This window comes from Ruditapes philippinarum, unplaced genomic scaffold, assembly GCF_026571515.1.
Source record: "Ruditapes philippinarum isolate M1 unplaced genomic scaffold, ASM2657151v2 ctg695_1_1_1_1, whole genome shotgun sequence".
Lineage (NCBI taxonomy): Eukaryota > Metazoa > Mollusca > Bivalvia > Venerida > Veneridae > Ruditapes > Ruditapes philippinarum.
Genome location: NW_026852580.1, coordinates 2,982 through 19,384, shown reverse-complemented (window position 1 = coordinate 19,384; position 16,403 = coordinate 2,982). Strand labels below are relative to the sequence as shown.

General features: G+C 33.1%; 3 protein-coding genes across 3 annotated transcripts in view; 1 reads left to right on the top strand and 2 right to left on the bottom strand.

Annotated features, from left to right (window-relative positions):
- LOC132717557 (fumarate hydratase, mitochondrial-like) overlaps positions 1 to 7,990 on the bottom strand; it is a 20,154-nt gene extending 12,164 nt beyond the window's left edge. Inside the window, 4 exon segments of the mRNA XM_060701049.1 lie at positions 109 to 154; positions 156 to 217; positions 560 to 703; positions 7,900 to 7,990. Of these exon segments, the coding sequence (XP_060557032.1) occupies positions 109 to 154; positions 156 to 217; positions 560 to 703; positions 7,900 to 7,908 (261 nt within the window). The 5' untranslated portion in view covers positions 7,909 to 7,990.
- On the bottom strand, positions 3,690 to 7,757 carry LOC132717547 (uncharacterized). The gene is made up of 2 exons (XM_060701037.1): positions 6,287 to 7,757; positions 3,690 to 5,871 (listed from the first exon to the last, which is right to left on the bottom strand). The coding sequence occupies exons 1-2, from the start codon at positions 6,562 to 6,564 to the stop codon at positions 4,692 to 4,694; spliced, it is 1,458 nt and encodes a 485-aa protein (XP_060557020.1). The 5' UTR covers positions 6,565 to 7,757; the 3' UTR covers positions 3,690 to 4,691.
- On the top strand, positions 7,928 to 16,403 carry LOC132717536 (V-type proton ATPase subunit D-like). The gene is made up of 5 exons (XM_060701027.1): positions 7,928 to 8,073; positions 14,408 to 14,525; positions 14,969 to 15,116; positions 15,679 to 15,723; positions 16,225 to 16,403. The coding sequence occupies exons 1-5, from the start codon at positions 8,036 to 8,038 to the stop codon at positions 16,401 to 16,403; spliced, it is 528 nt and encodes a 175-aa protein (XP_060557010.1). The 5' UTR covers positions 7,928 to 8,035.

Sequence of the window (16,403 nt, the reverse complement as noted above, 5' to 3'; positions counted from 1 at the left end):
TTGTAAATGAAAAAACAAATCAATATATGAAAAAGACACACCAACAAAGAAGCATATGCTAGTGTAAGCTATTAACAGAGATCTCTATAACACTAGCTAGGTCATTACCTCCTCTGCTGCCTCTTGAATGGCTTTAGATAGATCTCGTTTTAACCAATTCTTCATTTACTCTAGCAGCACAACACTTCAGAATAGCTAGAGCCTTTATCACTGGTATCTATAAAAATCATCATTATAATTATCAATAAACAAGCTACCTGCTTTAACATTTCATGCTGTTTATAAAATCTTCTATACAACATATATATTATTATAACAAAAGATATCAAATAGCTATATTAATTATGTAACACATGTTAGTGTATTTTGTCTTCACTTTATTTAGTTTATACAAAATTTATCATGGTTTGAATGTATAGGAAGCAAAAATAACTACAATGTCTAAGGCAGATAATTAAATGGAAAAAACACAATATACATTGATATGCAAATCTCTAAAAATAAAATAAAGAGCGGAACAAAAAATCTATTTCAAATTTTGATGTTTTTTTTAACTTACTGGCATCTGCTCTGATGGACCACCAATGTTGAAATTTATCAATGACCGAGCTGTGTTAGCACCATAGTATTTGTTAGCTGGAACCAGTATATCTCCAAAACTATCAGTTTCTATGCGATACATACCAGCATCACCTAGCCCTGTCTGCATATTGAAAAATAAATATAAGGTATACTGACTGACAAACATTGTGCTTGAGGGTATTTCTGTGTAAAATTTTGAAACATGTCTTTTACTATAGTCTTTTGGTCTATTATCAAAAGTGTTGTAACATAGAATGTTTCTGTGATTTATCACACATAAATACAGTATGTGTCACGGTTCAGAACTGTTCACTATTTAGGGGAGAAGATGTGAATGCGTCTGGATAGTTCAGTAATGATGTACAGAATGGTATCCTGAGAGTGTCAGGTTCGAGTCCCGGTCAGGCTGCACATTTTTCTCACCATGTGATATCTGTTAACAGAATGAAATGTTCAAGATTTACTCTATTTCATAATTCAACCAAATATTTTGTAAACTACAGGCTGCAGAGATCGATAAAGCATTTGTAAGGGGGAAAAAAGTTTTGTTTTTTTTTATTTAAAAATAATCTTCTCAGAGTGATTAACATATTTTTTTCTTAAAAATCTGGAACCAAAGTGATCCCTCGGAAGCATTAATCACAACAAAATTACCTAAGAATTGCAGACTCGGTTTGATTGAGTCTGTACATGAGGGATAATGAATAAGTGCAACATCCCTCACGCCCCCTAGCACTGGCTTGAGCGGTACTCAATTCTCAACACTTAATAGTGCTGGCATCAATGATCCCGAAGGACCAAAAAAATATAACAACACTGAAGTGAAGTACGGGGCAACTTTTTACAGCTGCCACACGGCACTTGACACCACAGGCACGAGTATCGGACCTGGGAAGAAAAAATATGACCAGATTGATAAAAAAAAACCTGTGTTCATCTTAAAAGTGTCAAAAAAACAAAAAAAATGTAAATAATGACCCCCTTTAAAAATATACTATAAGTTAAGAGAAGGCCGGAAACTCCAGATTCTTAACTTATAGTATATTTTTAAAGGGGGTCATTATTTACATTTTTTTTGTTTTTTTGACACTCTTAAGATGAACACAGGTTTTTTTTATCAATCTGGTCATATTTTTTCTTCCCAGGTCCGATACTCGTGCCTGTGCTTGACACCTGCTGTTGTGAAGAATTCTTTTTTAGTAAATGAAGTTTGGCTCATTCAGACAATCAAATTCTATAAAAACAAGAGGGCCATGATGGCCCTGAAGTCGCTCACCTGTATATAGGCCCCCAGAGCGGGGCCAGTTTAAACCCCAGGGTTTTTATTTGAACAAACTTGGTAGACACCCAGTAGAATATGTTTCATGCTAAACATCTAAGGTCTAGCTCGTTGGGATTTTTAAAAGAAGATTTTTTTCAAGTTTTTTCTTTAAACATATAGTTAAAAACAATGACACACCTGGGGCAGGGCCAGTTTTGACCCCAGGGCTTTTATTTGAATAATCTTTGTAGACACTTACTAGAAAATGTTTCATGCTTAATATCTAAACTCTAGCTATTCGGGTTTTTTCAAAGAAGATTTTTAAGTTTTTGCTATACACATAAAAAAATTATAACGAAAATCAATGTCCCCCAGGGCGAGGACAATTTTGACCCCAGGGCTTTTATTTGAACAAACTTTGTAGATACTCACTAGAAGATGGTTCGTGCTTAATATCTAAACTCTAGCTATTTGAGTTTTTTCAAAGAAAATTTTTTAAGTTTTTGCTATACACATATTAGGAAAATCAATGACCCCTGGGGCGGGGTCAATTTTGTCCCCAGGGCTCTTATTTGAACAAACTTGGTAGACATCCATTAGAACATGTTTCATGCTAAATATCTTAGCTCTAGCTCTTTGGGTTCTTTAAAAGAAGATTTTTTAAGTTTTTACAATATGCATATCAGGAAAATCAATGACCCCCTGGGGCGGGGCCATAATTTTGACCCAGGGCTTTTATTTGAACAAACTTGGTAGACACCCATTAGAAGATGTTTCATGCTAAATATCTTAGCTCTAGCTCTTTGCGTTCTTTAAAAGAAGATTTTTTAAGTTTTTACTATATGTATTAAGGGAAAATCAATGACCCCCTGGGGCGAGTCTAATTTTGACCCCAGGGCTTTTATTTGAACAAACTTGGTAGACACTCACTAGCAGATGTTTCATGCCAAATATAAAGTTTTTTTCTTTTGGTTGCCATGGCAACCAGAGTTCTGCATGGAATTAAATTCTTTGAACAATTTTCAAAGGTGACCACCAAAGGAACATTCCTGTGAAGTTTGGATGAAATTGGCCAAGTGGTTTATGAGGAGATGTCATTTAAAGTAAAAGTTTACGGACGACGGACGGACGAAAAGCGATCACAAAAGCTCACCCTGTCACTTTGTGACAGATGAGCTTAAAAATAAAAAAAAGTAATTACTGAATGTTCGTGTTTGTGTGGTTTGTCTGTTTCCATAAAAAATAAGGAAACTTTCGTGGTACGAGCTAAAGGTCAGGGTAACGTATTGTTACATGGCCAGCGATTGGCTAAAAAAAGTGCAGGGAAAACCGTAAGATTCAATGGGACATTAGGTGATTGGACGAGAAGGTATTGTGTATAAGTATAAAAACTATTCTCGAAACTAACAGTACATTGTTTTCTGAAAAAAATGAAGTATTTTGTAAGTCTGTAGGATAATTTTTTACTCTGATATTTACATTTTAAAAAAGTATATGTCAGTCCTGTGATCAGCAGTGAATTACAGTGTAAAGGGGGGGTAATCCTCTTTGAAGTCATTTTACGAAAAATTTGGTCGGCTACCCCTATATAACGAGATGAGTTTTATGTGTCAGGCATGTCATTCTCCCAGAAAAATGACATCTCTATGATGAAAACTCAATTTTAAGGTCTGTTTTGAGGTCATTTCTTATAATGTAAGCCTATGGAAAATTAATACGAGTATCTGACCTAAAGGCTGAAAATGGTAGGAAACATCTCGTGCCAATGATGTAAGTTAACATGTCTTGTTTTGATAATAATTGACTAATGAGCTATGAATATGTATTTGTTATATACAAAATGTACAAAATGGCTGATTTGAACCAATTTTGGTCAAATTTGCAGAAAAATATGGACAAACACTCAATTATTATGAATGCTGATGGGGAAATTGACTGTAAAATCTGGATAGGGAGTAAAGATAAGTATGGATATGGGAGAAAAAAAATTAAATGGCCAAATGGTCTTCAGACCATTGAAAGTACTCATAGACTGGCTTATATGTTGGACCAGCGTTTGCTAAGAGAGGATGTGCCACGGCTAGCACCAGATGGGTCGTCACTAGATGTTAGCCATACATGCAATAATAAAGGTTGCGTAAACCCTAGGCACTTAGTACTAGAGAAGCATGAGACAAACATGTCTAGGATTCACTGCTTCGGTCATAGTGTCTATGTCTGCAGGCACGAACCCCCATGTCTTTTACCGGCCCGGCTACAGAAAGGGCGTGTATAACTTCCATGGTCACTGGTAGATGGCATCGACTCTTCATATTTATTCAGGTTTTGTTTACGTCGTCTTTGACTTAAATAATTAATACGGTCTTTCAGTAACTGTCCTTTTACATATTTGTTTTTCTCTCTGGTACTTTCATGTAATTTATACATAAGACTTTTTCTTTTTGAACGTTTAAGCTTGAATTCAATACTTTTTTCTGTTTCTTTTTTATTTTCAGCGCGTTTCTGTTCTTGAAGTAATTGACGGGCAACCCGACCACCTTTTGGGATTGGGCACTCCGCTGCTGTGCATAGTTTCATAAGTGATACCCCTGGCCCATTGTTTACAGCGTGTATAGCACTGAAAAATCGTCCAGAACAGTTGTGCGGAAAAGTGGTGTTATTAGGTAAGCATTTTTTAATAGCGCGGTTCGTCCCTTCTACTTTTTGGGTATTTGAATTAAGACGAGTTTTGTTTAACATATCTTCACCTAGTCTAAATTCAATCCAATCAAGCATTGTGTCATGATTATCAGGGATATTGAGACTGATTTTGAAATTTTTTGTCAAGAAAGCACTGTTTACTAACCAGTTATTGTTTTTTTGCGCCTTTACAAACCCTCGAATGAAGATTGCAACCGTAATGGTCCCCAGCATAACAGCGTTTAATCGCAGTAACAAGGTATTTTAATTTCTCTGTTATTTTTGAAAAATCTCCGTTTTCCTTTGTAAATACTGATTCAAATTCAGCTGTACACCGGCGACTTAGGTCAAGGGCAAACCTATTTCTTAAGTACTTTCGGTATTCAACATTATGACCGGGCATCATATTCAAAAGACGCGAGCAGGAGTTCATTTGTTTCCGATGATTTTCTGCCAGATGTCTCGTGTCCAGCTGATGAACAGGTTCTGTGCTTGTGATTTTGTTGTCGTAAAGGTCTGTGGCAGCACGAAAAGCCCCTGAATCTGCATCAGTGGTTAGATATTTGACCTCGAGCCCATCATGATGTAGATCCAGGAAGCAGCTTTTTGCCCATCTGTATTCGTCTCCTATAGTTGTTTCAATGCTAGCTGTTGCCGAGCAAGGTCCAGACTTGTTGTCGCATTCTGTTTCTTCTTGAGTGTGGAAGCCATGCTTGGAACAAAGTTTGTTCACTTGCTCAGCAGCAACTATTTGTTTTTTAGAGGTTATTGTCTCCGCAACTGTATATGATGCCTGCGTTGCAGGCTGAAACGGTGTTTTCCCCACACCGCTGTACAAGTTGTTGTTGTACATGCCATCTGCCTGTACATTTATAACATTCTGTGGCAGTCCCCTGTATTTATTAATTTCTTTTAGTTCTTCCCTGATTCTTTTCATGTCCCTTTTATTTTCTTTGCAAATGACCTCATTGACAAGGTTTGCAGTCCTCTGGAGGCAGGCAACTGAGGGAGCTGGTATATTCCCTCCATGACATATTTTTCTGACACCAGAGGAAGCTATTGGTGTCTGAGTGAGAGCTATTGAAATGCCACGGGTGACAGAAGCTGGTTTAACTCCCCGCTTACAGGTGTCTATTTCGGCGTAAAGCTTATATCGTTTCGAAACATAGGTACAGATCTGGCACTTTGCACTTTCACGCCATCCGAAGCCCCACTGCATGGACGAAGATGAATCAAAGCAAAGATTTCCTTGACAGTCTGGTTTCTTTTGCCTATGTTCACGACTGACTTCATTGACCATTTCCCACAGTTTGCTGATATGAAACAGCTTGTAGCAGTCATTTTTGTCACTGAAAATGATATATACTTATCAAACATATTGTAATGTATCAATTTTGCAAAATCAAAGGAACCAAAAAAATACAGTAACATATTTACTTGGGTTTTTTTATTATATGTGCCCTTTTTTGAGTTGTCTCCCTTTGCTTTAGAGACACCAAAGTGTCAGGCTCTGAACTGTGTTTTTAATGGTAAAAAATGTTTAAAATTCATTTTTATTTATCATTTTCTGCATTGATACCTTAATATTACCAATAAGATATAGATTAAATGTATAAATGATTAATTTTTTAAGTTTTATAGCTAAAATTTGTGAGAAAATCACCAATAAATGGCTAAAAGTGTGATATAGACTGCAACAATTCAAATATATATATGCATTTTTGATACTTTTAATATCATATCTGATTGCGGAATAAGTCTTACCTTTGATTCTGTGCATCGTCCGACATAAATTGAAGTTTCACATCGTCTTTGGGAGGACTTCGAAGGAGTTTGTAATTTACGGGCTCCTGGTCAGAGTTCTCGGCTGAAGATGTCGCCTTGGGTAATAGAGGGTTCGTCTGTACAAGAGTCTTCAATTTTTTTTCAAGTCTGACATATTTAATTGTCCCTGTGCCTGAATTAAATCCACCGGTACGTGGTGAGTGATTATTACCCTTTGCAAATCTGGTTTTGCATGTTTTAAAATTGATTTTTCCCATATTTTTATCCAATTTTCACACAATTTTAGCAGCATAAAGTATAAAATGAACAATTTTGTCCCAGTAATTTTACTATACAGAAATTTCTTAGATAAGCCAGGTATATATAAGTGTGTAAGATGACCATATGTGAGTCATGTATAGTATCTTGCAGATGTATATTAGATTGGGAGTCTGATATAGACAATTTAGTTGGGCTTTGGAGAAGGGCTAATTGGTGATTAAATGTGTCATTTAAGAGGGTCACTTTTATCAAAGACCCATATGCATATACTTATTATGTGTTAAACATCATTTTGCAGAGTTTTTTTACTATTTTAGTATCAATCATTGCTTTTACAGGTTTAGAAAACAAAGATTTTTCAGTTTTCACCTTCAAATATGTGGGTGGGGTACAAAAACTACCCCTATTCTTACTAAAATAAGATTGATTGAATAAATATTTTGAACATATGTTGAAGACTTACCAATATATATATGTATTATTTGAAATGAGGAGTCATTCCATTTAAAACAGAAATAATGAAGATTTATCATAGTACTTTTTGGGGTATTTTTTTCTATTTAACTCTATTTTCATGGTCTTTATGGCATTACATGCCTTATAGTGAAATGGCTACCATCTTCTCAAATCTTATTTGAAATACAAAAAGTGAACACATTTATATTTGATATACTTTATTCTTATTAAATAATACAAAATAATTCTATATTGTACAAATAAAATATGCCTTTAGGTCAGGGTAACGTATTGTTACATGGCCAGCGATTGGCTAAAAAAAGTGCAGGGAAAACCGTAAGATTCAATGGGACATTAGGTGATTGGACGAGAAGGTATTGTGTATAAGTATAAAAACTATTCTCGAAACTAACAGTACATTGTTTTCTGAAAAAAATGAAGTATTTTGTAAGTCTGTAGGATAATTTTTTACTCTGATATTTACATTTTAAAAAAGTATATGTCAGTCCTGTGATCAGCAGTGAATTACAGTGTAAAGGGGGGGTAATCCTCTTTGAAGTCATTTTACGAAAAATTTGGTCGGCTACCCCTATATAACGAGATGAGTTTTATGTGTCAGGCATGTCATTCTCCCAGAAAAATGACATCTCTATGATGAAAACTCAATTTTAAGGTCTGTTTTGAGGTCATTTCTTATAATGTAAGCCTATGGAAAATTAATACGAGTATCTGACCTAAATAAGGTGCGAATTTAAAAATCTATCGCGAAAACTAATAACTTTCAATTATTTGCTTTAGAAAATTGTACGTATTTAACACATATAGCTTGTTATGTTTCTCCATACATCTTGGTAGTAAATAAAAATAAAACATACAACTGACATGCTGTGATTCTGTCAGGAAAATGATTAAAATTTTACGATGCCCTTCAGGAACTCTTCTTTGAAGATAAAAAGAGTGTCTCACATGATTATCATTTCTATTTCCGGTAATTTTTAAAGAAACGTCAAAATGTCATCAGATAGATTAAATGTGTTTCCAAGTCGTATGTAAGTTTAATGATGAAACTTTTTGTTTGCTATCTTGTATCATCAACCAAGTAGAGTGCTTTATTTGTCTAGATTCAAATAATTAATTCAGGACTGAGCTTTAACTTGAGCTTTCTACTGTCTACTGAATGACAGACTATTCTCTCCCTTACCAGTTCCTCTCCCTGACGGTTCTCTCCCAAACGGTTTCCTCCCAAATTTGAAATATGCAGACAGTTCTCCCCCCATTTTTATTTTGTTAGTTATCATTTTAGTTTTTACTTAATCAAATAATATTTCTTGTAGATTATTAAAAGAATGTATTTGATATTAAGTAAAGTGCATTTTATGTTTATTTGATTCTGAAAAGTGTTTGTAAATTTAACACCTTTTTCAGATATTTTAATCCTATTAACACCTTCATTGTGAGAGGTTAAGATTATTGGACAGTGATTGATATACATACACCTGTAATAATGTGAAGGTCTAGTGATATTCATTCATTTGTTAAATAGCGAATAAGGTGGTAACAAGTATGTAATAGAAAATAAATAAGCAATAATTGGTATGCAATCACATAAAATTCACATTTACTTTTATACAAAATTGATTAAAGAACATGAAGTCATTAACATGAAACAATATATATTACCAAATAACTAATAAAAATATTTGTTTATCAACACCTTTTCACAGTTATTTTAATCATTAGATTACACCTTTATTCTTGAATAATGAATTAATAAACACCTTAATTATCTCCGGCAGCAAACTTGACACATGTGTATTGGACTCCTTTCTTCATTATGCAAAAGTATGAAATGAAATTTAGCAAAATTTAGCAATTAAAATTAATAAATCATCTTTTTCTTATAATTTTTTTTCTTATTTATTAAAAAAAAAAAAAAAACCTCACCAAATAATAAATATCGAATGATTATCCTAAGCAAGTAAATTAAAACGCATTAAAAAGTATAAGTTAGATATCTATTAAAAAAAATCAGAATAATATACTAATATGCTAAAAATATTTTTTTTAATCTAATCTATATCAATTAATCATTAACATGCCCATGTATTAAACATCTAAATACTCCAATTAAATATTTTTTTCTCTAATTTATATCAATTAATATTATAATTTAATAATAAACTTATCCATTTATTAAACATCTAAATACTTCAATAATAATGTATTAATAAAAATAAAGATGGGGAGGAACTGTCTGCTTATTTGCAAATATGCAGACAGTTCTCCCCCAAAATAGGGAGAGAACCATCAGGGAGGAAACGTCAGGGGAGGAACTGGTAAGGGAGAGAATAGTCTGACTACCCTGTCTACTCAACCCTGGGTTCAATAAATTTTATGTATCCCGAAACAACCAATTTTCAATCACAACCTAAATTCAAACACATTCTTAATTCTGTGGCACGGATGTCATGCCTGACTAAATTGCATAAAGTCACATGTTGTATTAACTTCAAAACTTGCAGAAATGCCACACTTGATTAATTGTCAGATGTTTTCAGAAAAACAATAAGAAACTGTTTGTTTTAAGTGACACAATATAAATTGTCCAACTTTCACTATATCAATATAGTCACTTGTTTAAAATAGTGGTAAAATTTTTTCTAAGCAAGTTAATTTTTTTATAAAGTATTGGCAAAAGAGTTTTACCATTTACCTCAGTCCAAGGTGTATTTAAAACATTTATTTATATGATGTACCACTAAATATTCATCAGACTTACACAGGGGTCCTTATTAATAAAATCTTATATTGTTATCAATTTTTTTCATGTGATGATTGTAGAATAATTGTTTTGTAAGCGATACCAGCTGGCAGATCTAGACAAGTTTCCATATTTGCTAATATTTTAAAGTGGGGAAGGTAAAATGGCTGTAAAGATTGGATGCATTTATCATTTTGCACCCCAAATAGCGTACTAAGAAGTGACACCTTTAACTGCCTTTTTAAACACATTAACAGTAGTCATACCAATGCATTGTGCTGTACACATGTTGTAACATTTAGTGTAAGTTTTTTAAAATCTTGAAAAAAATGTTGAAAATTGTTGAATAGACTATTGTGAAGTTTTCTACAATTTTTAGTAGCCCTGATTTATCTTTAACAAATTTTCCATGGTGATTACCCTGCTGTTTGAATTTAGGTTAAAATATTCCTGGGAGTAACCAGAGTGGGTCATATTGTTTTTATTGAATTTCTAAGAAAGATCAAGACTTGTTGAAAATGTACCAACCTGAAAATGAATAAGTGTTAATAGATGCATTAATAGCTAAAATAAATTTAAAGTATAATTTCCCCTTCCATTTATTATTGGCTAAAAACAGCTTAACTGATTGAATATTGGTTGTCCCGGGATATTGTAATTTTGTTTTTTTTAATATGGAAGAAGAAATAAATGTTGTTTAAACCAAAGAATTTAATGGAAGCTTAGTTCGACAAACGTTAACCCTATAGGTGTTTCAAGTTTAAAACTCCTTTGCATCTGAGACATGTATGCATCCCCATTTTGTTCTGGAGTCTGGACTGCTAAATTAGAATCTATACCAACTACCCACTGGATAAGCACTCAAAATAAATAGACTTGTCAAAGAGACATCAAGAGAATTTTGGACGGGCGATGGCTTTTTCTTACGATTTGACAATATGAAAAAACAGTCTGTCATACAGGTCTAATACTTCACGCCAAATTAATTAGATTACAGCATGTAGGCGCCTGATTGACAGTCAGTGAATTGATAAGCATAGTGTTTACATAACATAATAATGTTGTAACAAAATGTATAAAAAAATACATTATAATATATGAATAAAGATGCCATGTAAAGACAATTTAGGTACCAGGGCTCTACAAATCTTATACTTAGTTATAGTCCGACGTCCGGGACAACTCTAAAACCACTTGGGACAACTGACAATAAGCAGAAAGTTAGTCCCGGACAAGTCAAATTTTGACAGATGCTTATCTTGGACAACTGTAAAATTATGTATATTAATACGACCCTTCACAGCATGGTGCGCCGGTAATCTTCGCTTGAGGCAATCAATCTCAGCAGTTGCTACGCTGATTGAATTTAACATTGCCACAGGCAATAAAAATAGATAAGACACTAAATGTTTGATAAAATCTTAAAGACAAAGTCCAACATTATTATAGACATGTCCAAAACATTATTAAGTCACAGACTTGGTCTTTGAAGCAGACAGTAATTTGTGCCGTGAATTGAAAATTTGGAATTTTTTGTTTTAGGCTTTTTGATGAAATTCCTAAGTGGAAAACAATATTAAAATATCCAAAAAGCATCTATTATGAACGCATTCGAACATACAATAGTCAAAATAGTATAATTTATGAGGAAAACAGAAAAAAATTTCATTTGTCACATATTTTCGCGATGCCGATTTTTATGCCCCCACAGAGTGGGAGCATATAGCGTTGCACTTGTCCGTCCGAGTGTCAGTCCGTCCGTCAGTCCGTCCGTACGTCCCGAAATCTTGTGAACGCAACTCCTCTTAAACCGGATGGCAGATTTTGCTTAAACTTACAGGGATGAACAACCTTAATGTGTAGATGGTAGTAAAGGAAGGAATTTTCGCTGCGACCAAATTTAACAGAATTATGGCCCTTTGTTGATTTTTTCACTAGATACTATGAAGAAATTTTGTGAACGCAACTCCTCTTAAACGGCATGGCAGATTTTGCTCAAACTTACAGGGATGAACAACCTTAATGTGTAGATGGTAGTAAAGGAAGGAATTTTTGCTGCGACCAAATTTAACAGAATTATGGCCCTTTGTTGATTTTTTCACTATATACTATGTAGAAATTTTGTGAATGCAACTCCTCTTAAACCGCATGGCAGATTTTGCTTAAACTTACAGGGATGAACAACCTTAAGGTGAAGATGGGAGTAAAGGAAGGAATTTTTGCTGCGACCAAACTTTACAGAATTATGGCCCTTTGTTGATTTTTTCACTATATACTATATAGAAATTTTGTGAATGCAACTCCTCTTAAACCGGATGGCAGATTTTGCTTAAACTTCCAAGGATGAACAACCTTTATGTGTAGATGGCAGTAAAGGAAGGAATTTTCGCTGCAACCAAATTTAACAGAATTATGGCCCTTTGTTGTTTTTTTCATTATATACTATGTAGAAATTTTGTGATTGCAACTCCTCTTAAACCAGATGGCAGATTTTGCTTAAACTTCCAGGGATTAACAACCTTAATGTGTAGATGGTAGTAAAGGTAGGAATTTTTGCTGCGACCAAGTTTAACAGAATTATGGCCCTTTGTTGTTTTTAGTTTTCAACTTGTGGCACATGTAGTCCAAAAAATATTTGACCTAGAGTCATAAGATTGACAGAACAGTGGTGTGTGGGGGCATCCGTGTCCTATGGACACATTTCTAGTTTTATATAAATCGTGAGGCAGTTTTAATCAGTTTAAAGCTCTACAGCAAGTAGAAATATTAAAAATCTTTTGTCATTTATGAATCGAAAGGACTTTTGACAATGTTAAGATAAATATTGATGAAATTTATAAGTATTTGAATAGTCTAATTCACTATCATATTTTATATTTCCCTACCGGGTAATAATGACTGTCTTTTTCTTCTTTCCCATGTCCATTGTGAAATGTGGAAACTGAGAGAGGCTTTGGCTAACTAGATTCATGTTAGAATAATTTTACTTAAATTTTCAAGATCAAGGATGAAAATTCAGGAAAATAAAATAAAACTGAAACAAAACATATAGGCCTACACAGGCTATTGAACTTGAACAGTGTTGAAAGGTACCTGGGAAGAGTGCTGAACAATCAAAATTATTTCAGTTGAAATAAAATGTTCTATTTTATACTAAATGAAATACTTAATGTAACTTAAAAATATTAAAAAATTAATTGTTTTTACTTCTTCTTTGGATATACATACTACGCATACTGAACATTTACCGAGACTTGGACACTTGTGGTCAATTTTGGGACAACTCTATTTTTCTAGGTCAGTTGTCCTGGACAACTCTATTCCAAAAAAATTTGTAGAGCCCTGGGTACAAACAGACTGTTGAGATAATATGAAATTAACCAAGTCCTATGAACAGGCAAGTTGATAAAAATAATTGTTCATTTGTTATTTTCAGTTTTAAAGGTTTCATTCGTTATTTCATGCACCCCTTTGATAGGAACAACTCGAAGATAACTATTAAGCCAAAAAGTTTTGTTTTTGTTGTTGTCAGAATACCCCGCCTTTTTATATCATTCAACATTGAGTTACATTGAAAATGTCAGCGCCCAACTAGATACACTCAAAATTTCATTGATAGATTTTTTTATTGTTTTTTGTTTGATTTCCTTTTGAATATTCATGTGTAGTCTATAGGTGCCTGGCAAGCCAAAGCTTTGCAGTTGTGGTCTTTGACTTCCCCATATTATGCTTGTTAGTTTATATTTCAGTTATAAACAATATTTACTATGTACTAAAAAGAAAAACCCTTTTTTTCCAAATATTTTATCAACATATAGCGGCAAATTTGGCTGATTGGATGAAAAGATACTGCAGCACTAATCTCCAGTTGTTGGTCACATTTTATTACTCCTGTAAAGTCATGTTATGATTGTGAATGTATGATTGTGTCTGGTTGTTATCTTTGTCATTTGTAGATAAATTTTGAAATTATGAACTTTTATTATTTGGCTCATGTTTCAAACAGGAGACCCACATTTGTAGCTCAAAGGTCAAGGTCACGCTCAACTTGAAAGGACATTTTGCATAAAAATGCATTACAGTATTTACTGTGCATTTCTAGTCAATAGCTGATTCATACCTGGATGGGTTTTAAAATAATTTTCATGTGAAATGATAATAAAGGACAGAAGGTTGAAGTCATCGAAGATGTGTAGAAATCTGTTTGAACACGCAGACTCCAAAGGTCAATAAAATTTAAGAGTCTACTGAGGTTTTTTTACATAAATAACTTAAAATATTTAAAGGAAATGGTTTAAATTTTAATTGGTTTTAACTAAAATCTGGCAAAGAATTGCATAAAGAATTATTTCAATTTAATTATGAGTGAGTATTTTTATAATAGTTTGCATATTTTCCATTTTTGTATTACACTTTTTTACAGTTGGTCTATGTAACTAAGAATTTCAAATTTTTATGTTTTAAGACTTTTGAACCTCAATGGAATTCCTTTAAGGTCTAGAAACAAGCCCAAGAGAATTGAAATAGGCTGATTCCTGTTACTATCACTAATTAAGTACATATTCTGATAATCAGTTTGGATGATGCATACTAATTGTATACAATATTGATTATTTTTCCAGGGCTATGGCAAACATGAAGCAGAGGTTGAAGGGAGCTCAGAAAGGTCATAGTTTACTGAAGAAAAAAGCTGATGCATTAACTATGAGATTCCGACAGATTCTAAAAAAAATTATAGAGGTAAACTTAACTCTGTAACTGTAGACACAGTCACACTGATGAGCTTTGTTTAAAATGACCTTTTCACACAGCAAGCTTATGGTGATCTTTTGACAATATTAACTGACATGTGTGTTGTTCATTGTATGACAATATGTCAAAGAAATTTAAGGATTCTGCCTTAATACAGCAACATTTCATAGTGACACAAGAACCATGCATAAGATTTTTTCAAACTTTGGGAAACACATTTATATTTAAATCTCAAACAAAAGATACAAAAATTAAATTTATTGCCTTAAACCAAAAAACATTTGTCAGAAAATTTTAATAGGTTGTTGTCTTAAACAGAATAAATATAATAGTCTTAAGCTTCTTTTCTAACTTGAATGATATTACATAAATTTGTCAGTAATTTTATTTGTTCTATAATTTTGTTATTATGGTTGTTTTTGTTGTTATAGACAAAGATGAAGATGGGGGATGTTATGAAGGAATCAGTTTTCTCACTAGCAGAGGCCAAGTTTACCTCAGGAGACTTCAATCATGCTGTTCTACAAAATGTCAACAAAGCTCAGCTGAAAGTACGATCAAAGAAAGACAATGTTGCAGGTTAGATTATGCGTTAACTTTATACCATGATGTGACAGTTTAAGGTGAAAGTTGACTGTACATGTACACATATTATAGCTTTATATAGATTCCTCTCAATTGCTATAAAGCCTTCTTAATTAGCACAGTATAGAGAGCATAACACTTTAACTGAACGTTCTGAGTTTTGTACATGTTTATACATGATTATTTGTTTGCCTAAAACAAGATCATATTGTCGTCCAAGAAAATGTCAATTACGAATTGGAAAAATAAGTCAATACTGGTACATCATCCAGGAACAGCCTGTAGATATTTGACTGAAATACTAATTTTATTGGTGTCTAGCTCAACTAAAGAAACAACCAATATCATTGAATGTCAAAATCACAAATAGAAGACTGATGATGCTGCCGTTTAGAACAAGGTTCAAACATGTAGTTTACCTTTAATGATAACTTATAAGAAACTATAATTCACAAGAAATTTTGCATTCTTGTTAATTATTTCTGTTGATCAGTGTCAACTTATAATTTATTTTGATTTGTACATTGTTGGTATACAAGGTTTATTTTCATTACAGGTGTACAGCTACCTGTATTTGAACATTACACAGATGGTGTTGACAGTAAGTTTCAATTAGTCACTCCAAAAGTGAACTATGTATATTTTAAACCTAATTAGATTACATTTTCTTGGCTGTATACATGTATATAAAAGGATGATTAATGATTTTAGAGGGACTTGCATTCTTCTAAGAATATAAGATTTCTTCTTCTTTTCTTTTGTAAGTTTGATACCTATAATGTCAATTTTAGTATCAGTGACTTTGTAACATACACTATAGAAATTTGTATGTTCATGTTATCAACTTCTAATTGATTCTGTTTTCACAAGTTCTTCTCAACTCCACTCATTTATTTTGTGATGTAGGCCAAATGCCACCGATTGCCTTGACACATTAATGTACAATACAAAAAACAATTGGTTTGTATACAAGAAGTACATTTGAGAAAAATAAGAAAGATGTAATCATACTACATGTAAATTGTTATGCAGTTAACATGTAAGTAATATGTCAACAAAATGTTTAATATTTAAATTCTTAACTGATATTTTCTTATTTCAGGCTACGAATTGACAGGTTTGTCTAGAGGTGGTCAACAAATTGATAAGTTAAAGAAGAACTATGCTAAAGCAGTAGAGCTGCTTGTACAGCTAGCATCTTTACAAACTTCCTTTGTTACTTTAGATGAAGTCATCAAAATCACAAATAGAAGAGTGAATGCCATAGAACACGGTACATAA